At 41.8% G+C, this 23,565-nt stretch overlaps 1 protein-coding gene across 1 annotated transcript in view; it reads right to left on the reverse strand.

Moving 5' to 3' along the window:
* The window catches only part of ITGA8 (integrin subunit alpha 8), a 199,477-nt gene that overhangs the window by 11,000 nt on the left and 164,912 nt on the right, over positions 1–23,565 (reverse strand). The window contains exon 28 of the mRNA XM_054436441.2: positions 5,929–6,030. Within this exon, the coding sequence (XP_054292416.1) occupies positions 5,929–6,030 (102 nt within the window). The remainder of the gene's footprint in view (positions 1–5,928; positions 6,031–23,565) is intronic.

Raw genomic sequence — 23,565 nt, forward strand, 5'->3', positions numbered from 1 at the left:
ATAAGTCATAAATGTTAGAGTTTCTCATGACTAAACACTGACATATATGAAGAATCTTTCATTCATTTCAAATAACATTTATTTATTTATTTATTTATTTATTTTTGGAGACAGGGTCTCGCTCTGTTGCCTAAACTGGAGTGCAGTAGCATGATCATAGCTCACTGCAACCTCCAACTTCTGGGCTCAAGCAATCCTCCTGCTTCAGCCTCTTGAGTAGCTGGGACTACAGGGGTGTACCACCATGCCTGGCTCATTTCAAATAATATTTATTAAACACTCTACGTTCTCTGAAGTTCTGTAGGTATTATCAGCTTCAAGACGTAACCTTGCCCTTGGTCAGCACTGCCCAATAGAAATACAATGCAAGCCACAAGCATAACATAAAATGTTCTAATAGTCACATTAAAAGGAATAAAGGGCCAGGCACGGTTGCTCACACCTGTAATCCCAGCACTTTGGGAGACCTAGGTGAGCGGATCGCCTGAGGTCAGGAATTCAAGACCAGCCTGGCCAACATGATGAAACCCCACCTCTACTAAGAATACAAAATTAGCCAGGCGTGGTGGCACACACCTGTAATCCCAGCTACTTGGGAGGCTGAGGCAGGAGAATCACTTGAACCCAGGAGGTGGAGGTTGCAGTGAGCCGACATCATAGTGCCACTGCACTCCAGCCTGGGTGACAGGAGCGAAACTCCGTCTCAAAAAAAAAAGGAGTGAAAAGAAGCAGGGGATGTTAATTTTAATAACATCATTTATCTAACCCTAAATATCAACTATTATTTATTAATGATAAAAGTATTATCCTTTCAACATGTAATTGGTTCTTCATTATGAATCATCTATTATTTATTAATGATTAAACTATTATTTTAATATGTAATTGATATAAAAATACTCATAATTTACTTTTTTTTTACTAAGTCTCCAAAATCCAATGTGTATTTCACATTTGCAGCACATAACAATTGCTAAATTTTTAATGGTTAAAGTGAAATGTAGTCCTATGAAAGTAATACAACTGTGTTTAATGGAAAAATACTATCTACTGCTTCAGTTTTTAAGTTTACATTGAAATGTGTGAAAATGAAATAAAACCACAAGTTCTTCAGTTCCACTAGCCAAATAGCTAACATATTGGACTGCATAGTTCTAGAACATTCTGTATAATTTCACACAATGGTGAGATTGCCTGAATTACCCAAATCTTTCATTATAAGATTCTTTGTTTTTTTTGAAACGGAGTCGTGCTCTTATCGTCCAGGCTGGAGTGTAATCTCGCGATCTCGGCTCATCGCAACCTCCACCTCCCAGGTTCAAGAGATTCTCTCTTGCCTCAGCCTCCCGAATAGCTGGGATTACAGGCATGCATCACCATGCCCGGCTAATTTTGTATTTTTAGTAGAGATGAGCTTTTACCATGTCGGTCAGGCTGGTCTCAAACTCCCGACCTCAGGTGATCCACCCACCTCGGCCTCCCAAAGTGCTGGGATTACAGATGTGAGCCACCACACCCGGCCCATTATAAGATTCTTTTACCAAGAAGGTAGACTCAGGGCAGAAGACAAAGCATATTTAGGACTAAAGGTTTACTTTCGGCACAGGGGCTTGTGATGAGATATTTCAGTTGCTTTAAGAAAGAAGTTTCATGTTGAATAACTAGAGTACTTAGATTTAGGGAAAACAATTCAATCTTGTGCCAGCTAGTCAATAAACTATTTTAATACAGTTTTATTTATCAAGAACTTCTAGCTATTTTAAAAATAGCTTTAAGTAAGTTTAACAAATCACTTTATTATAATTATCTGCAATTTTAGAAAGTAGTATTCATAAATTGTAAGTGGTTTAGATTTTCTTAAAATGATTCTAAGTAGGGAACATTTAATCTTACCTTCATCATGTCGTAAATCTTGTTGTTTTTTATTATGGAGGAAAGACCATAAATAAACCTTTAATATGTCTACATTTTATTGTGGACATTTATGATATGTTTTTGTATATTTTCACAAAAAATACCAAGGTAGAAGGAAAAAGCTCCCTTGTATTTGCAACGGTAATTAATGTTGACATCTCTATTTATGTATCACAAAATCTTGTGTAAACATACTTCAGTGGGGTCAGAAGAATGTTTTAAATAAATGTACCAAGACACCCTACCTACAGTGCCATTTAGAACAAAATAATAACATGAGGTGAACTAGCTGAGCCCACATTTTGACAACATTTAAACAGTTTCCTTATGAGACAAGCAGTTCCCATCATAAATTTCAACCCCAAATAATTGTTTAATATAAGAGTTCCATATTAAGGTGCAGAAGTTTTGCTAACAATTCTGAAAACCAAATGGGTTCACAGTTTACATATGAGTTTTTAAATAAAGATTTTCATGAAATATTTTGTAATAACCACCTTTGGAATTACACAAGACAATCCCACTTTCTGCTAGATGTAAATTATAGAATTGAGTGTTACTTGTATGGCATGCAAAGGCCAAAGTTCCTTGGTGAGCCAAAAAAGTGTTCAAATAATTGAATTTCAATTTCTTCTGTTGCACTGTAATGATTCAGTGTTCAGGCATATTTCTTTGAATCATGCAATCTTTCCCTTGTCTCCGGACATGACAAGCATCACATGACATGAGGAATTTTATTTGTTACAAACACAGATACTATGCAAGCAGCGAATGGGAATTGTGATTTTCTTCCATAAGTAAAGCTAATACGGGCCTCAAGAGATGGCTGAATTATGACCATGTTGAAAAGGGAGTACAAACAAACTAATCATCACACAAAAGGGTCTAGGAAAACAAGCAAATAGTAGTCTCATTATAGAAGAAGGAACAAAGAATGACTTTCCTCAGGGGAAGATTAGAGCTCTGATGCTTCTCAAACTACCAGTTCCAATGGATCCTACCACCTTAAAGCAATTTCCTTTCTGCTAGGCTTTTTTTTTTTTTTTTTTTGAGACAGGGTCTTGCTCTGTTGCCCAGGCTGGAGTGCAGTGGCATGATCTCAGCTCACTGCAATCTCTGCCTCTCAGGCTCAAGCAATCCTCCCGCCTCAGCCTCCTGAATAGCTGGGACTACAGGCGAGCATCACCATGCCTTGCTAATTTTATGCTTTGTTGTTGTTGTTGTTGTTGTTGTTTGTTTGTTTGTAGAGGCAGGGTCTCACCATGTTGCCTAGGCTAGTCTCAAACTCCTGAGCTGAAGCAATCTGCCTGCCTTGGCCTCCCAAAGTGCTGGGATTACAGGTGTGAGCTGCCCTCTTGGCCCTGCTGGGCTCCCTTCAAGAGAAGAATGGCAAGACCTTTGAAAAGAGCTCACTATAAAAAAATGTCTGCCAGTTCCACTCAGAGTTCTTCTCTCACATCAAGCCACAGTAAGGCAGCATTTCCCTGTGTGCTGCATAGCTAACTTCGCACTGGCAAGGTCTTCTCCAGTTAGTCAGATATTGGGAGACTTGAAAATGTTTCCATTCCTGGATCTTTTTCCAATAACCTTCACATAACTGATGTGGTAAATCACCTACATCAGATAAAAAGTCTTTTTTTTTGGCAATTCAATAAAAGGGGTGGCAGGGCTGGGGAAAGCATGTATCGGATTATTTTGTGGATCTTTTGAGATGAGTTGAGAACAGCAGGCTGTCACCTGTGGCCAGCGCAGAAAGATGCAATCCTGTGGATGGAACCAACCGTAACGTGTTTCTGTTAGGGAACACGTGCTTGGAAAAAACAAAAGGACTCAGGTTTATTTTCCTCAGAGCTATAAGCCTTTGAACATTTTTAGATGAAACTTCTATATTAAAATCCCAGAGCCTCTGTTTTCTAGGTTGAACATAAATCCAAAACACAGAGGACATCGCTGGAAAGAAAGAGAGGTGGTCTAAATGAAGAAAGATGTGGCTGTGCTTGCTTTAAATACCACCGAAGTTTACTGAAATATTTTGACTGTGCACATCTATCTTTCTTTTCTTTTTTTTTTTTAAGAGACGAGGTCTCACTTTGTTGCCCAGGTTGAGTGCAGTGGGTACGATCATAGCTCACTGTAACCTTGAACTCCAGGGCTGAAGTGATCCTCCCACAACTGTGCAAATCTTAATTGCCACTTTCAATTTGGACTTATTGGACTTAGCCAGAGAAGGGGAGACATTTTGAGAGGCTACTGTCATTTATTGAGATTTGACACTAACTCGTTCCAGGTACAATGCTAGAGCTTTACACAGATAATCTTATTGATCTTGTTAATAATTCCATCAGGTGGATGTGGTGGACTGTCTCAGAGAGGCAAAGTGACTTCCCAAAGGTTTCTTAATTAGAACAAGGCAGAGCCAGGATCAAACCCAGATGACTCTATCTTGAAAACCTTGGATTTTCCTCTAGGCCACCTGCCTGTGATAGAGGCTCTCAACCCTGGCTCCGCTGCAGAATTGTCTCTCATAAGACTTTTAAAGCACAGTGTCAGGGTCCCACCCCAGACCTACTGAATATTTGGGGAGAGGTCTTAGCAGTATGTATTTTTTAAGTTGCATGAGTGATGATTCTGATGCATACTCAGCGTAGAGAATCACAAATCAAGTGGTGAATTTAGATCACTGAAAGTAGACTAGGCTAGAAAGATTCAGTGTTACAATTAAGTTTATGATCTAGGCTAGAAAGAGATGACAATAGTATCAACTTATCTAGCATCCAAAGCAGTGCTTCTCAAACTTGACTGTGCCTAGGAATGCTCTGATGATTTTGATAAAATGCAGACTGGCTCAGCAGATCTGGAGAGGTCTGTTTCTGTAGTTCTAAGAACCTCCCAGGTGATGCTGATGCCATTGATCTGCAATCACATTTTGAGTAACAAGGTCTGGGGGACCAAGAGTTCAAGCTGTGGATGGGGAATATCCACTGGCTACCAAGGGATGAAGGTGGAACCCTAATATTGTTTTTTGGAGCACTATGTTTTTCAAAAGTCTCTGACCACCTTCACAAATAACTGAAAAGGCAGAGTTTTGGTGATGGTGCCTGCTGGTCTCATCATTCATTCCTTTATCCCCTTTGCGTGGCCTTGCTGGGTTGCAGAGGATGATCAGAGTTGTTCTGCGATAGATGTTTGGGTGTCAGTAATGTTTAGTAGTTTCAATTTTTAATAAAGACATTTCGGCTGGGCGCAGTGGCTTATGCCTGTAATCCCAGCACTTTCGGAGGCTGAGGCGGGCGGATCACAAGTTCAGGAGTTCGAGATCAGCCTGGACAACATGGTGAAACCCTGTCCCACGAAAAATACAAAAATTAGCTGGGCTTGGTGGCAGGCACCTGTAGTCCCAGCTACTTGGGAGGCTGAGGCAGAAGAATTGCTTGAACCTGGGAGGCAACGGTTGCAGTGAGCCGAGATCGTGCCCCTGCACTCCAACCTGGGTGACAGAGCGAGACTCTGTCTCAAAAAAAAAAAAAAGACATTTCATTCAGTTGAAGCTCAGAGTAGACTTTTTTATTCCCTTCTAGGTCAAAATTAAGGTTCTTTGCATAGCAAGAAAAAATGACTGTCCATAGCCATGCGGCTGCTCCGTAGCCTACTCTCCCTAAGAAAGAATTTCCTCCCTTCTTACCTGACTAATCATGCTGTTTAAAATGAAAGAATCAGTGCGATTTCATAGTAATGATAACTGCTATCTGAATTTCTCTGAATAAAATGTCTTCATTTAAAAATGGTATTAGTCCTGCCCTGTAATTTTCTGGGGTAGACATTTATATTGAAAGTTCAAAAACCAGATCAAAAGGCACTAGGAAATTTCCAGACCAATGTAAGAAATTGGGGAGCTGAAGAGGAAAATTTTTCTCAAGTCAATGTAAACACTAAAGCCTAGCACAAGCTAGACAGTGATTAAAACAATTATTTCAATTAAATTATTTGTGCCTATATATATTTAAAGATACTCACGGCTATGCTTCCTTCTGGGAGTTTTGCTGGCTGATCTTTATAAGGCATCTTCTTAACTTCAAAGGAAACCAGGGATGCAAGAGCATAGGGATCATTTTTTCTCTGAAAGTAAAAGTATTTATTTAAATATATTTCATATAAAGTTTTTAAGAGTTATACTGGCAGCCACCCAATTATTTTCAGTGTTTTGCATTTCAAGGCAAAATTTCCTCCTTCCCTTTTAATTTTCTCTCTTTTAACTTCTTTCCTCCCATCCAAGCATTCATCCATCTACCCACACATCCATCCATCCATGCATCCATCCATCTAAGCATCCAAGCATGAATCCATCTATCCAAGCATCCATCCATCCAAGCATCCATCCATCCATCCATTTATCTTCTTCCTATTTCTAAGGAGAATTTGTCTCATTAATAAAAGACTGTGTATAATAAGGTTAAAATAAAAACAGAAAATCAGAGTCCTAAAAAGGAGCAAGCAAAGAATTAATATAATTACTGCTAGTGAAGGACAAAGGAGAAACATAATGGGTGATAAAATTCTTATCAGATGGACGGAAATATTTTAGGAGAGAAACTGGCAGTAAGTTATAAAGAAATGTATTGGCCGGGAGCAGTGACTCATGCCTGTAATCCCAGCACTTTGGGAGGCTGAGGTGGGTGGATCACCTGAGGTCAGGAGTTTGAGACCATCCTGGCCAACATGGTGAAACCCTGTCTCTACTAAAAATCCGAAAAAAAAAAAAAAATTAGCTGGGCATAGTGGCAGGCGCCTGTAATCCCAACTATTCAGGAGGATGAGGCAGCATAATCGCTTGAACCCGGGAGGCACAGGTTACAGTGAGCCAAGAGCATGCCACTGCACTCCGACCTGGGCAACAGGATCAAAACTCTGTCTCAAAAAGACAAAAAAAGCGTAGTATATTTCACAGATTACACAAGACTCACAACAGGGTTTCTTGGCCTAAGCACTGTCACCATTCAGAGTTAGGGTGGGGTGGGGGGGGCCTGTCCTCTGCATTGTAGGACGTTTGGCCAGCATCCCTGGCCCCTGGCTAGATGCTAATAGCACCCTCCCTCCGTTGTGACAATCAAAGATGCCGGCCGGGCGTGGTGGAATCCCAGCACTTTCGGAGGCCAAGGTGGGCAGATCACCAGGTCAGGAGTTCAAGACCAGCCTGGCCAGGATGGTGAAACCCTATCTCTACTGAAAATACAAAAAATCAGCCGGGCATGGTGGCAGGTCCCTATATTCCCAGCTACTCAGGAGGCTGAGGCGGGAGAGTTGCTTGAACTTGGGAGGCGGAGGTTGCAGTGAGCCGAGATCATGCCACTGCACTCCAGCCTGGGCAACCGAGTGAGACTCCCTCTCAAAAAAAAAAAAAAAAAAAAAAATGCTTCTAGTTACAGCCAAGTGTCCCCAGGGGAACAAAATCACCCCGGTGAAGAACCACTGACCTAGAGCCAAACAGTGTTTTTAACAGAGCTTCTCAGTGAAAGCTCTGTTTGTTTAATTGGGTCTCATATTAACTGTTGATAAAAGTCAATGTTAAAATATTTAAGAGTGACTCAGGAAGGCTGCTTGGAGAACTGAAGCTTCTGTGGCTCTCTTTTGTTGGATACAATGGTTAGATCTACCCAGTGCTGGGTCCTAACTGGCTCATCATGGCTCTTGAGACCCAAGTGTTGACCATTTCAAGACTTTTGGGTGCCGGTTGTTAAACAGAGCCATTATTACAACTTAAATTATATAAATGTAAACTTAAGTAAATTATATTTCTAAAAAAAGGTAATAAATACTCAAAACCACACGCTTGCTATTTTATTACATTTGACTATTATCTGTGCTCAGGATGTGATTTATGTCGATTGTATCTGTAAGACGAAACACTACATAATGGTGTGGGACCTGGCATCTCTTCCCAGCTCTGTATTCCGTGACGATCATGGTGGTGGCTTGAAATCAGTGGCAAATATTATGGATCAGGGCTCTTTTTCCTTCCCAGAAAGTAGTTAGTAAAAATCTACCAGTACATCACTGTCTATAATCCAATGTTGGGCCTCTTGAGTCCAGTCCAACAGGTTGGACTGTAGTAATTTTGCTTAAATATTTTTTACAAAGTTCTTTTTCCCCTATGGCAGAATTTTTTTCTCCATTAGATAAATGCTTTTTTCCTCTACATGGTAAGGGCAGGACATAGTATGTAACTTTTATATACTTAAAGTTACAATATCTTCGAATGTTTCTTTCTTTCTACCCCTACCCTCCAGAATAAACAACTTTACTCATTTGGGAAAATTCCTTTTTGGATGTTATTCTAATGATCTCTTCTCTCTTAGCATTTCCATTTTAACTAAAAGTTGGAGTTTTGTTTGTTTGAGAAGTGTTTTTATACAATTCGGAAACTTTTGCTCATAAAATCGTGTGTACCTGGTGATTTCAATCTAATTTCCTTGCTACCCTCACTGATAGAAACAAGAGAAACTCTAGTAATGAGATCTTGTGTGTAAGGATTATAATTATATTCTCAAATGCGTTTCCATGCTCCCAAACCTCCAATGAAGAAGTTTTCTTTTATCTCCAAGTTCAATAAAAAATTGATAGAAAATATTACTGTTCTTGAAGTCATGTCTTTGATAAATAGTTTGAAAACTTCATCTCTGCATCAAAATCTTTCTAGATGGAATGCTTTTCTCTTACAGATTCTGCATTTATAAATATGAAAGTTTCCTAATGCATCATAGACAGCATTTGAAATCTAGGATGTAGAATGTGGATTAATATGTTTCTCTAAGGGAACTTTCTTTCACTTCCTTCCTTTGCCCTTCCTGCTGTTGGCTGCAGTTTGATTTCTCATATTTTCCATTCATCACATCACCAATCTTTTTTTTTGAGACAGAGTTTCATTCTGTTGCCCAGGCTAGAGTGCAGTGGTGTGATCTCGGCTCACTGCAACCTCCACCTCCCGGGTTCAAGTGATTCTCCTGCCTCAGCCTCCCAAGTAGCTGGGACTACCGGCAAGCACCACCATGCCTGGCTAATTTTTGTATTTTTTTAGTAGAGTCAGGGTATCTCCATGTTGGCCAGGCTGGTCTTGAACTCCTGACCTCAAGTGATCCTCCTGCCTCAGACTCCCAAAGTGCTGGCATCACAGGCATGCGCCACCACACCCAGCCTCATCACCAATCTTGACTGCCATTTCCGGTGGTTGCTGAACTTCAGACATACCTGAGATCAGTCTGAGATTCTGACTCAGCGAGACTGAGATGAGACTGTATCTAACATATTTTTTGGAAGGTTCACATTGTGGTTTAATTTTTAATTTTTCTCTATTACTTTTCTCCCCAACTATGTGATACAAACACGCAAGGCATATTCCATGGAATATAATGTCTATAGCTTCTACAGAACCTAGAACAATGTGCACAGGAGAGCTTAATCAATACTGGATGTCTGACCACATGAATGAAGGGTGAATGAACACATCTAATGCTTTGGTCATTTGACGACCCTCCCACTCCATGTACCATCCATTTGATGGCAATTATGAAAGTACTTTCCATTATTGAATTGGACACCCTTTCTTTTCTCCCTTTAATTAGAGTAAGCAATTCAGGAAGTTGTAAAGGGTGATAGTGATACAAAATGAGGGCTACAGTTCCTGTGAAGGGGATATTGATACGCTCTCACCTCCTCAATCTAATTAGTCGTGTGCCTGGATGTAGCCTGGGGTGCTAGCAAATAATAATGAGAGGTGACAGCGTGCTGGCAGCCCTCACAGCCCTGGCTGGCTCTCAGCACCTCCTCTGCCTGGGATCCCACTTTGGCGGCACCTGAGCCCTTCAGCCCGCGGTTGTACTGTGGGAGCCCCTTCCTAGGCTGGCCGAGGCCGGAGCCGGCTCCCTCAGCTTGCGGGGAGGTGTGGAGGGAGAGGCGGAGGTGGGAACCGGGGCTGCGCGCGGTGCTTGCGGGCCAGCGCGAGTTCCAGGTGGGTGTGGGCTCAGTGGGCCCCACAGTCGGGGCGGCCGGCTGGCTGGCCCTGCCGGCCCCTGGCAATGAGGGGCTTAGCACTCTGGCCAGCGGCTGCGGAGGGTGTGCTGGGTCCCCCAGCAGTGCCGGCCCACCCGCGCTGTGCTCCATTTCTCCCCGGGCCTTAGCTGACTCCCGGCGGGGCAGGGCTCGGGACCTGCAGCCCCCCATGCCTGAGCCTCACCCCACCCTCCGTGGGCTCCTGTGCAGCCCGAGCCTCCCTGACGAGCACCGCCCTCTGCTCTAGGGCGCCCGGTTCCCAACGACCACCCAAGGGCTGAGGAGTGCAGGCGCAGGGCACAGGACGGCAGGCAGCTCCACCTGCGGCCCCAGTGTGGGATCCATTAGGTGAAGCCAGCTGGGCTCCTGACTGGTGGGGACTTGGAGAACCTTTATGTCTAGCTAGGGGATTGTAAATACACCAATTGGCACTCTGTATCTAGCTCAAGGTTTGTAAACACACCAATCAGCACCCTGTGTCTAGCTCAGGGTTTCTGAATGTACCAATGGACACTCTGTATCTAGCTACTCTGGTGGGGACTTGGAGAACCTTTGTGTCCACACTCTGTATCTAGCTAGTCTAGTGGGGACCTGCAGAACCTTTGTGTCTAGCTCAGGGATTGTAAACACACCAATGAGCACCCTGTCAAAACAGACCACTGGGCTCTCTGTAAAATGGACCAATCAGCAGGATATGGGTGGGGCCAGATAAGAGAATAAAAGCAGGCTGCCCGAGCCAGCAGTGGCAACCGCTGGGGTCTCCTTCCACGCTGTGGGAGCTTTGTTCTTTCGCTGTTTACAATAAATCTTGCTGCTGCTCACTCTTTGGGTCCACACTGCCTTTATGAGCTGTAACACTCACCTTGCAGGTCTGCAGCTTCACTCCTAAAGCCAACCAGACCACGAACCCACCAGGAGGAACTGAACAACTAACTCTGCGACGCCTTAAGAGCTGTAACATTCACCGCGAAGGTCCGCAGCTTCACTCCTGAGCCAGCGAGACCACGAACCCACCAGTAGAAAGAAACTCTGAACACATCCGAACATCAGAAGGAACAAACTCCGGACACACCGCCTTTAACGCCTTTAAGAACTGTAACACTCACCGCGAGGGTCTGCAGCTTCACTCCTGAGCCAGCGAGAGCACGAACCCACCAGAAGGAAGAAATTCTGAACACATCCGAACATCAGAAGGAACAAACTCCGGATACGCCGCCTTTAAGAACTGTAACACTCACCGCGAGGGTCCACGGCTTCATTCTTGAAGTCAGTGAGACCAAGAACCCACCAATTCCGGACACAATAAGATAAACAGCCTGTAACACCACCTCTCCTAGATCAATCTGTTCTTTGTTTTAAACGCATTCTCCAAAAGCAAGGTTTCTTCCACCCTTTTTGGAAGGAAAAAAAAATGCATTTTCTTCACTTTTAAAGAATGCTCTGGAGCTCCAAGGAATGGAAAACGTGGTTTATTAGACTGATCAGCAGAGTCAGCATCAAAGATACCCAAGTCCTGCACTGTAGGTCAGAGGCATGGCACAGGTGAGTATTTAATAACTCTTGAAAAGCCATTACAGGCAGAGTTGTAATAGTGATTCCACATCCAAAGTTAAATGCTTCCAGTTGTGCTCTTTATGTAACAATAGTATTATTCTTATGTTCAAGATAACCTCTCTCCCATATAGCAATCTACTTATGTAATAGCAATCACTGCCACATTGTAGGCAATTTAGGATTGAAAACCCAGCTGGGGTTAATATCCCTTGGCAACATGGAGGACCTTCCTCTTGCCCCAGCTGGCTATTAATCCCCAGAAAATGCCTTGCTCCTCTGTCATTACCGCATCATTTAAACCATGGTTTGTAGCTCATTGGCTGTCTGTAAGATGCACTTTTGCACAATGATTTGCTTATAGGCATGGTACCAATAAATGTAAGAGTTGATAACAAATGGAGGAGTTAGCGACCTAGTGTGTCAGGCAATGACACAAGCTCTCCCACTCCCAACTTCCAGCTGCTTAATTCCTTTCCAATAATTATTTTAAAGCACATATCCATTTTATGTAGCCTGTTTTGAAATACTCAATATTTACCAGAAACCAAGCCTTTTGAGGTGACAAAACCTAAGGAATTACTGGCAAAACTTTCACCTGTGAAGGAAATTTCTATTTCAAGCAACAATCACAGATATAGGGGACCATTCAGGATTAACCTACATGCAATCTGTTTCTGACCACTTTGCATGTTCATTACATGGACAGAAACCAACATAACGCAACAAGTCATATCCACCAAGAATTGTAAACTTTCTAGCCTGGATTAGTAGGGCAGAAAACGTTTCCCTCTTCCTGGGTTGTATGACAAAACTGTTAATAGGCCCCAATGTACAGTGTATTCTTAGATTATAATAACACATTCCTCTTTAGCATTTGGCACCTGACACTGAAATAAGCAGAAATTGTGGCAGTGCAGAAATTTGGGCTAACGATGTGGGTGAGCACACAGCAACTTGTACCCGTCTTTCCCATATCTCTGGAAGTGATGCTTTTCCCTAGACTTAAAAATGTTGCTACAGATTCTTCTTTTCTGACTCTACTTGTGCTAAATATTTATTGTTTCCAAAGCCCCTCAATTACTACTGACTTTTTGCAGACACCGGGTCTTCTTTAACAGGAAAACGAAGATGTAATTTTCACTTGATCAGCCTCCTACCAGAATAGAATGTCGTGTACACAACTGAAGTGTGTGGGCTAAAATAGTAATTTTCCCCTACACTCTAGTGTCATAATGATAGGAGTCCTGCCTCATTGAGAAGTTGTTCTCCCTCTTTTCGGTAGGAGGTGATGCTCAAAAGTAACAGGAGGAATGTGTTGTTGTCATTTAGGTTGTATAGACTTGGGAATTCGTTAAGGCACCTCTCTTCCAACTCTTGGATAAAAAGTAACAATTGGCTGGGCACAGTGTCTCATGCCTGTAATCCCAGTGCCTTGGAAGGCCAAGGCAAGGGGATCACTTGAACCCAGCAGTTTGAGATCAGCCTGGGTAACATAGTGAGACCTCATCTCCACACACACAAAAAAACAAACAAACAAACAAACAAAAAACCAAAAATTAACCAGATGTGGTGGCATGGGTCTGTAGTCCCAGACAATCAGAAGGCTGAGGTGGGAGGAACCTGGAAGTTTGAGGCTGCAATGAGATGTGATTGCACCACTGCACTTCAACAGAGGGAGACCCTGTTTCTAAGAAAAAAATAAAAAGCAACAGCCAAGCAATAGAGTGATCATAAGCAAATCAACTAAATGCAAGTGGTTCAGTCATCCTGGCTATTCAATTAAAAAGTTCTATAGTTGGCCAGGTGCAGTGGCTCATGCCTGTAATCATAACACTTTGGGAGGCTGAGGCAGGCGGATCACCTGAGGTCAGGAGTTCAAGACCAGCCTGGCCAACATGGTGACACTCTGTCTCTACTAAAATATAAAAATTAGCTGGGCATGATGGCGGGTGCCTGTAATCCCAGCTACTCGGGAGGCTGAGACAGGAGAATCACTTGAACCCGGGAGATGATGGTTGCAGTGAGCTGAGATCATGCCACTGTACTCCAGCCTGGGCGGCTGAGTGAGACTCCGTCTCAAAAAAAAAAAAAAAAAAACTATAGTTAAGAAAATTGGCACTCTATGGAAGCCTATGTCACTTAAGAAAAGCAGAATCTAATTTGAAAAGGCCAGTGAAAATATTCAAGTTTATGACAAATTGTTAAGGTGTTAAAATGACATCATTTTTGTTCAGTCTTTAAAGAAGTGCTTTTAATTTAGTTTAGTGCTAATAAATGCATGCCAACAAAATAATTAAATGATAAAAGACTCAGATGACAGTTTATCATGAGGAGGCTAACACTTGGATTCTCTGAATTATTAAACTTAGAATTAGGTTTTCTATGAACTCAGGAGAACTTTTATTTGAAGTTCCAAATTTTACGAAAGACCCTTCAAGAAACCACCTGACATTTTCATTTTCAAGTAAAGTTTTTTTTTTTTTTTTTTTTAAATAACGTTTCCTTAGAAGACAAGGGAATGGACAGACTGGTTATAAACTATACAAAGATCTATGTGTAGCATTTCTGGAAGATATGTTGTATGCAAATATATAGGATATTTTGCAGAGCTTCTTTGGGGTGTGTGCTTACTTCTTCCACTTCAACTACAGAATAGAGGGAAGCTTGCCTCTCATTTCCTCAAAGTGAGAAGGAGTTCGTGACTGGCTCTGATCATGGAACCTACCTCAAACGAGGCAACAGAATTCTGATTGAATGTCACTAAGGGTCTCTGGTCTCTGTCTCAGTAGATGAAATAAAAGGTATCAAAACACCTCATCCCTTTGAATCTGTCTCCTGGTTGTGTCCAAGGAGCATGGGGAGTTGCAGCCAACATTATTCATCACCATGTCTCTCCCCCAGGTTAAGTCTAGATAAATTGTGTCAGCATTGTGGGTTGAGGTCTTGCACTACTCAGACATTTGACACTATCTCCCCTTTGGAAGTGGACCAGAAGCTGAGCCAGTGTGACCCAATACTGCGGGTCATTATTTTGGGCAGGTAATAAAAGAACAATCATGACTCTTTGGACTTGTCTCTGTTCTCTGAGATCCTGAATTGTCTGCCTTGTGGAACTGAAAAGAATCAAATTAGGGTGTGGCTCAAAGAGGAAAGGCAGCCTAATTCTTATTTATTTTTACTGATATCTATTAGCTGCATGCATTTTGGAGGTACATGTGTTATTTTGGTACCTGTATGCAATGTGTAATGATCAACTCAGGGCAATTGGGGTATCTGTCACCTCAAACATTTGTATTTTCTTTGCATTGGGAACATTACTGATATGATTTGGCTGTGTCCCCACCCAAATCTCGCCTTGAATTGTAATAATCCCCAGTGTCAAGGGTGGGGCTAGGTGGAGATAATTGAATCACGGGGCGATTTCTCCCACACTGTTCTTGTTGTAGTAAGTCTCATGAGATCTGATGGTTTTATAAATGGGAGTTCCCCTGCACATGCTCTCTTGCCGCCATGTAAGACATGTTTTGCTTCCCCTTTGCCTTCTGCTATGATTGCGAGGCCTCCCCAGCCATGTGGAACTGTGAGTCAATTAAACATCTTTCCTTTATAAATTACCCAGTCTCAGGTATGTCTTCATTAGCAGCGTGAAAACATACTAATACAATTACAAATCTTCCTTCTAGCTACTTTGAAATAGACAATTATTGTTAACTATAATCTCCCCAATGTACTATTGACTATTAGAACTTAATCCTTCTGACTGTGTTTTTGTACCCTTTAACCAACCTCTTTTCATCCCTGTACCCCACCTTCCCTTCCCAGCCTCTGGTAATGATGAATCTGCTCTCTGCCTCAATGAGAGCCACCCTTTTAGCTCCCACGTAGGAGTGAGAACATGTGATATTTGTCTTTCTGTGCCTGGCTTATTTCACTTAACATAGCAGCTCCAGTTCCATCCATGTTCTCTCCTCAGTTTGGAAGCCTTCTCATCTCAACCTGGAGGGTTTCAGTTTGAAAGATGTAAGAAAATGAGATGCTCGCCTCTGCCCAAAATGCAAGAAGTCTTTGCTAAACTCATTAAATCAGAACAGCTTGTGGCTTGAGGGAGGATGAGGTGCAAGTATTTGGGAGGAAAGCCAAATGTCATAACAAACATGAGCCCAAGCTCCTCATGGAAGATTCTTCTGGTGAATGGGTTGGCTGGGCACAGATGTCAGCATAGGTGCATTCTTGGCTGTACCTGTGCTTTTGAGGTATGGGACCGACAGGACTTGTTTTCTGGTCACAATCCTGATGACTAAAACAAGACCTGGTATAGACAGGATGAAGGGAGGAAACTGGCTGAAGGCAGCCAATAGCTACTAAAGCAATCCCTAGCTGCCTTCATTGCTCATCAGCATAAGACACTCCCGCCAGCACCATGACAGTTTGCAAATGCCATGGCAACAGCCCAGAAATTACTGCTCATTTCCATGGCAACGACCTGGAAGTTACTGCCCCTTTTCTAGAGAGTTCTGAATAACTTGCCCTTCAATTTGCATTCACCTACCGCTTAAGTTGCATATAATTGAACATGGGTATAAGTGGATATAAAGAGAGTTGCCAAGAGCCCACCAAGTCCAGCTCTGTGTGTGCTGCCTAGGAGTTAGCCCTGCTCCTCAGGGAGCAGGTCCAGTTCAATAAAAGGCTGTTCAAGATTGTGACTTTCCTTACATCCTCTCATAAAGAATGAACCCCTTTTTGCCACAAAGCAGTGTCACCTGTCACCTGAAAAGGCAACATAGGGTTGCTTGAATTCTTTTCTGAATGAAGCCAAGAATGCTCATGGGCTAAGCCCCAATTTTGGGGTTCACCTGCCCTGCATCACTTTTGCATCTCAAACCAAGCCATCAAGGTGGTATTTCCAGAGACCCCAGAGAAAGGCATCAAAAATCACTTCTTGTTCACTTTGTTCAAAGGTATCACAAGTTTTTACATGTCTAGAATATCTGCTGCTTCCTGAGCTACTCGCCTTAGACCATGAGGGATAATTTGTTGTGATCTCATTTGTTGGTTAGTTTGACTGGTTTCATTTTAAATAGACAAGGACTTGTGTACCAGCCAAACCTAGCATTTGGCCTGAGATGTTTCATTCATTAAAGCATTATGAGCAGTATCCTGTGTCAGGTGATACAAGGGCTGGGAAGAAGATTCAAAGACAAGAAAACATTCCTCCTGCTCTTGAGGAGCTTACCCTCTGGTGTCAACTACAGATATATTTTTGGGAAGATTCCTCCACTTTCCTTCCCAAAACAACTTCCTAACACAACCTCACAAGTTTTTTTTTTTCATTACATATGGCAGAATTTCAACATTTTATTCACTCAGCAGATCTGAATCCAAAAGTTTACTTGCATGCTTCATGCTTATATCTAAACTTTGAAGTAAAGCCAGTACATTCAGCCCCTTGGTCTACATATCACCTCGTTTTGCTGTCTTTGCTCACTACACAGGAGGGCGAGCAGGAAGCTGTTGTGTTTATTCAAACCTGTAACATCACACTTAGGGGAAAGTAGATTCCTGATAGAGATTTTGCCTTTTAAGGTGGCCAATGACACTGTTATGGGGCAAAGCGGGCCTAATTCTTACTTTACGAGGGGATATAAGGAAAGTCACAAAGCTGTTACTAAACACAATCCAGGTCTATAATCATAGATATAATAATTGATTATATGATCGAATCTTGCAATTTTGAATGGAAATATACTTCCCTAATATTTTAAAACAGTGCTGCTGCATAGAACTTTCTTCAATAAGAGAAATGCTCTTAATCTGCACAGACCAATGCAGTAGCCATGAGCTGTGACTCTTAAATACTTAAGATGTGATTGGTGAGACTGGGGAAATGAATTTTAAACTTTAGTCAAATTGAAATACTTTAAATAGCCACACATGACTATTACTACTGTATTGGACAGTATAATTCAAGAATCATAAGATGTTTTCTTTATTGGATTCTGAAATAGCATGCTATCCAATTTAAATATCTTGAAAAAGTTTAATACACAGTATTTAAAACCTTTATATAGAAGTTATAGTATAGTTATCCATAATATAAGAGTTATAGTTTAGCCATCTGTAGTACAGTGATCAAAATATAAAGTCTACAGAGGCTGTTATAGTAATCTTTAGTTCAGCAGTCCAGTGTAGTAACATACATAGGGTAAAAGCTCAAGATTCTCCCCCTTACTCTCTATGTGACTTGGGAAGGCCATATAATATCTATGTCTCAGTTTGCTCATCTATAAAATGCAGCTGACAATAATAATACATGTCCCACGGGATTGCTGTAAGAATTAAATGAGTCATTCATATACAAGCGTGTATCACGGTGCTTAGCTACATGGCAATCACTCAATAATAACCTGACTATTTGCAGACAAACAACCCTCTTTGGAAAGATTGGCGGGCTGTTCCTTAAGTGTAAAGAGCCATTTAGATGTAGTCTGTCTCGGTCAACCAAAACATCAACACAATAAAAAAGTAGGCTATTAAGAGCATACAGAGTTATTGCTGGCTTACGCCAAGTAGAATAAACACCATAAATTACCTGTGAGCTACCTATAGAATCAGTGAATTTTCAGGCATGAAAGGAGACTTTAGTCAAATCTCTTCATTTCACAAATACGGAACTTGAGCCCCATGAAAGTTAAGTGCTTTGAACACAACCAGGCAGGAATGGAACTGAGCTCCTGCATCCTGACCCAGTATCTACCAAAGACAGAGAAAATAGACTCTGTCTAATGTTAGTCAGGGGCATTCCTCCTAAAACTTGAATTTAATGTATTTCTGTAGTTTTTTGCACATCCCTTTGCTAATAAGCAGTTTTCACATATGAAATTCAAAAATATGCTCACCCCTGTGTTTACTGATACACTTTTGCCAATATTTACCCAAACTGCAAGAGCATCTGCACTGCATCTCCAGCCCCACTCAAGCCTTCAGATGACTTCAGCCCCAACTGTTCTGGTTCAAAATGTTGCCTATTTAGTGATAATGTCTAAGAGTAGATGGAAAATGTATGTAGTGAACAGAGTCATAACAAAAACAATTTAAACCCTAATTAATTGCTTTCTTCTCATATTAGTAAGATTGGTGAAGTAGTTTAAGGAGCATATTTACTAGATTAAAGAAATTGGTACAATACTGTAGCAAAATAGAGTCAGGCTTTGCTAGTGGGGATGGAAGATTATTGATTTTAGGGGGTTGAATAATGTCTTCCCCAAATTCATGTTCACTTAGAATCTCGTAATATGACCTTGTTTGGAATAATGGTCTTTGCAGAATTAATTAAGGTAAGGTTTGAGATGAGATTGTACTGGGATTAGGGTGGGCTCTAAATCCAATGAGTGTCCTTATAAGAAACAGAAGACACAGGGACACAGAGACACAGAGGGGAAGGTGATGGGAGATGGAAGGAGAGTAGAGTGGTGGTCTACAAGCCACTGAATGCCCAGGATTACTGGCAACCACCAGAAGCTAGGAGGGGCCAGGCCTGGTGGTTCATGCCCCTAAGCCCAGTGCTTTGGGAGGCCAAGGCGGGAGGATCACTGGAAGCCAGAAGTTTGAGACCAGCCTAGGCAACAGAGCAAGATATAATCTCTATAAAAATAATTAAAAACTGAGCCTGGCATGGTGCCAGGCACCTATAGTCCCAGGCACCTATAGTCCCAGCTACTCAGGAGGCTGAGGTGGGAGGGTTGTCTGAGCCCAGGAGTTCAAGGCTGCAGTGAGCTATGACTGCACCACTTCACTCCAGCTTGGGTGACATAGTGAGACCCTGTCTCTATCAAAAAAACAAAACCAAAACAACAACAACAACACCACCACCACCACCAAAACCCCACAGAAACAAATAACTTGAAGGGAGGCAGGGGGTAGTTTATTCCTCAGAGCCTCCAGGAGGAACCAACCCTGCTGACACATTGGTTTCAGACTTCTGGTTTTGGACTTTGAGAGAATAAATTTCTGTTGTTTTAAGCCACTTAGTTTGTGGTCCTTTGTTGCATCAGCCCTAAGAAATGAATCTATTGATCACAACAATATAGCTTACTCCCAGCTTTCATCTGACTAGAGAAAAACAGGATTTATAGTTTATGCTTTCAGACAAATTGCATCTAAAAGTAGGAAATTCAAGAGTTGGCTAACGATCTGTGGTAGCAACCCTCCAAGATGGCCACCAGGGATTCTTGCCTCCTGGTATTCACACCCTTGTGTGGGTGCCTCGCGTACTGAATGAATATGGCAGATATGTGCAAATAATAGGACATTGTGGAAATAACAGAAAGTGGCTTCCTAGGCTAGGTCAGAAAATATGTAAGAGCCTTGGCATCTCCTGGCTTACTTGCCTGGGGGAAGCTAGTTGCCATGTTAGGAGATCGCTCAAGCAGCACTGTGGAGAGGGCCACGTGGTAAGGCCTGCTGTGCATGTCTCTGAGCCATGTTGTGAAAAGAGCCTCCAGCCCCTCAAGTCTTCAGATGACTTCGGCCCCAACCGACATCTCAGCTGTAACCTCAGGAGAGACACTGAACCAGAATCACCCAGCTAAACCATAGCCAGATTCCTGACTGAGAGTGACAGGATGAATGTCTATGGTTTTAAGCTGCTAGGTTTTGGGGAAATTTGTTATGCACCGATAGATAACTAATACAGGGTTCAGAACAGAACTCTTGGTTTCCTCTCCTGAAACAGTGTTCCCCCAAGTCTTCCTCACCATTTGGCTTAGGCAAAAAAACCTTGGAGTCAATCTTGATTCTTCTCTTTCTCTCATCCTCTCACAATAAATTCAACCAGTACTGTTAGTTTTTCCTCCAAAATCAATCCAGACTCATACCTTGCTCCACTTGCTCCACTGTTTTGCCCTAGATTAATCCACCACCATTTCCCTCTGGACTATTGCAGTAGCTTCCAAACCTAGTGCTTTCAATATTGCCCTTTCAAAGCTGTTTTATTAGATGCTGAGTAAACATAAATCATTTATAACACATGATGATAGAGAAAGAAGCCAAGATGAATATCCACATGCCTACCGCTGACTTTAGTGAAACATTACAAGTACCTTTGAAACATTCTCTTCGTTTCTTGCTAAATGTCTTCTACCCTAAGAGGCTACTACTCTCCTGAATTTGTACTTTCATTTCCTTCTTTTCCTTTAAACTTTTACCAACCTACTGCTTAGTTTGCCTGTTTTTTTTTTTAGCTTTTTATAAATGGAATCATAATTGACTTTAAAATTCAGTATTGTGTGCCTGAGATTCATCCATGCCATTGTATCTAATTCGATCCTTTTTATTACTGTGTAGTATTGCTTTGTTAGAGTATGTATTAATTTATTTATTTACTCGTGTTCCTTAAAAAACATAATTATTATCACATCACTCCTTAGGTTAATTTTGTGGTGGTCCATTGCACTTAGACTAAAATCAGGCTCCCATCCATGGTATGTAATTCCTATAATTTCTGTCTCATCAGTGGTAATACTGACACACTGGTCTCCATTTGTTCCTTGAACACGTCTAAAGTATTCTGGCCTCAGGGCCTTTGCACAGCTGGTTGTCTTCTGTCTGGGGCTCTGCCTGCAGGTCTTTGCGTGACTCGGGTCTCAGTTCTGTGGCACCTCTTCCTAGGGCTCTCCTGTGCCCATCATACCTGCAGAAGCAGCCCCACTCCCTACTATTTATCCCACTGCCCTGATCTCACTACCCCATTCCACTTTCTTCCTGGCACTGATGCATCTGTTTGCCTGCTCAGTTTCTGATTCCCTCCACTGAGATAACAGCCCTGTGAAGGCAGGTGCTATGTCTGTTGTGTTCACAGCTATTTCTCCTATAACTAGACCCTGAAGCAGCGGCACCAGTAGGTCCTCCCTACATATTTGATGAGTGAATGAATACACAATGGTTTGATTTTTTAAAAAGTCAAATAAATTGGGCACTGTGCCTCTCCTTAGGTCATTGGTTCAAAATGGGATGATGTTGTCCCCCGAGGACATTGGCAATATCTGGAGACAATTTTGGTTGTCACACCTGGGGTAAGGGTGCTACCAGCACCTACTAGGTGGAGGCCAGGGATGCTGCAAAATATCCTATAATGCCCAGGGTGGCTCCCAGCAACACAGCATGATCTGGTTTAAAATGTTAATAGTGCAGAGATGGAGAAACTCTGCCTTAGGAGAAAGGAAAGAAAGGAAGGAAAGAAAGAAAATAAAGTAAGGAAGGAAGGAAGATAGAAAGAAAAAGAAGGAAGGAAAGAGAGAGAAAGAAAAAGAAAGAAAAGAGACACAGAAAAAGTAATGAAAAAATAAAGAAAGGAAAGAGGAAGGAAGGGAAGAAAGGGAGGGAAGGAAAGGGAATGGAAATGAGGGGAAGGGAAATGAAGGGAAGGGAAGGGAAAGGAAGAAAGGAAGATGGCTTCACAATGACCTTTAAAACAAAACTTTAATTTCCCTCGTTTTTATTTTAAAAACAAAAATAAGATTGATGAGACTATAGAAGCATATTAAATTATAGAAAACATAAAAATCTAGAGATAAAAAATTCTATATAGCTAGACTTAAAACTTTAATTTCCCTCATTTTTATTTTAAAAACAAAAATAAGATTGACAAGACTATAGAAGCATATTAAATCATAGCATAAAAATCTAGAGATAAAAAATTCTATATTTATAACTAGACTCAAAGGGATTTGACTCTTTGATTTTTCATGGCACAATAAACCAAATGAGTTTGTTTAGTAGTTAAAATGTGAGCAAGAATGCACAGACGTGGTAACAGTTAATTTAGGATTAGAAAAAAATCCTCCCCAAGCAATAAGGTTGTAACACAGTAGTATCATTTGAACAGCGCTTTCCAAAATGAAACTCTCATTTTCTTAGCGTAAAAGAGATTTTAAACTTTTAAAATGCACACAGTCGGCCAGGAGCAATGGCTCACGCCTGTAATCCCAGCACTGTGGTAGACTGAAGCAGGTGGATCACTTGAGGTCAGGAGTTCGAGACCAGCCTGGTCAATGTGGTAAAACCCCATCTCTACTAAAAATACAAAAATTAGCTGGGCATGGTGGCCCACGCCTGTAGTCCCAGCTACTTGGGAGGCTGAGGCAGGAGAATTGCTTGAACCCAGGAGGCAGAGGTGGCAGTGAGCCAAGATCACACCACTGCACTCCAGCCTGGGTAACAGAGCAAGACTCCATCTCAGAAAAGCAATAACAAAAAAATGTGCACAAATCAATGGAATGATCCCTGGCTATTGTGGGATGCAGAGTCAACCACAGGAGTGGTGCGTAATCTGTAAATCATACTCAACGTACCTGGAGCTTGGCTGAGGGTGCTGTCCTGGTTGGAGCCCATACTGCAGGACCACCTGACAAGAGGAATCTTCTACAACAATCTCCCATTTCCCTTCTAAATTGATTTCTATTTTAACTTCTCTGGACATATATATCTTGGATTATGTTCTCATACTCATCATGCTGCCACTGACTAATAGTTACTGTGCCCAACACTGGGTATATAACAGTGGACTAAGTACATTTTCTGAATCTATTCTCAAGGTCTTAGGGACTCAGGATGTTTAAACTGTCTTCACCTGCTGGGAAAAATGACCAGTTCATCTTGTTCAACTCCTCCACATACATTTTATTTGAAATAATTTTTTAAATGGAAACTTTTACATTGAAAAATGTAAAAAAAATTTTTTTAAGTTTAAAATTCAAGTTTTAATTTTTTTTTTTTGAGGCAGCGTCTCACTCTGTCACCCAGGCTGGAGTGCAGTGGCACAATCTTGGCTCACTGCAACCTCTGTCTCCTGGGTTCAAGGGATTCTCATGCCTCAGCCTCCCAAGTAGCTGGGACCACTGGTGTTCACCACCAAGACCAGCTAATTTTTCTATTTTTAGTAGACATGGGTTTTTACCATGTAGGCCAGGTTTGTCTCGAACTCCTGGCCTCAAGTAATCCATCTGCCTCGGACTTCCAAAGTGTTAAATTAGAAATCTCTATGAAAGGAGTTCCCAC

The sequence above is a fragment of the Pongo pygmaeus genome, chromosome 8 (assembly GCF_028885625.2).
Source record: "Pongo pygmaeus isolate AG05252 chromosome 8, NHGRI_mPonPyg2-v2.0_pri, whole genome shotgun sequence".
Taxonomy (NCBI): domain Eukaryota; kingdom Metazoa; phylum Chordata; class Mammalia; order Primates; family Hominidae; genus Pongo; species Pongo pygmaeus.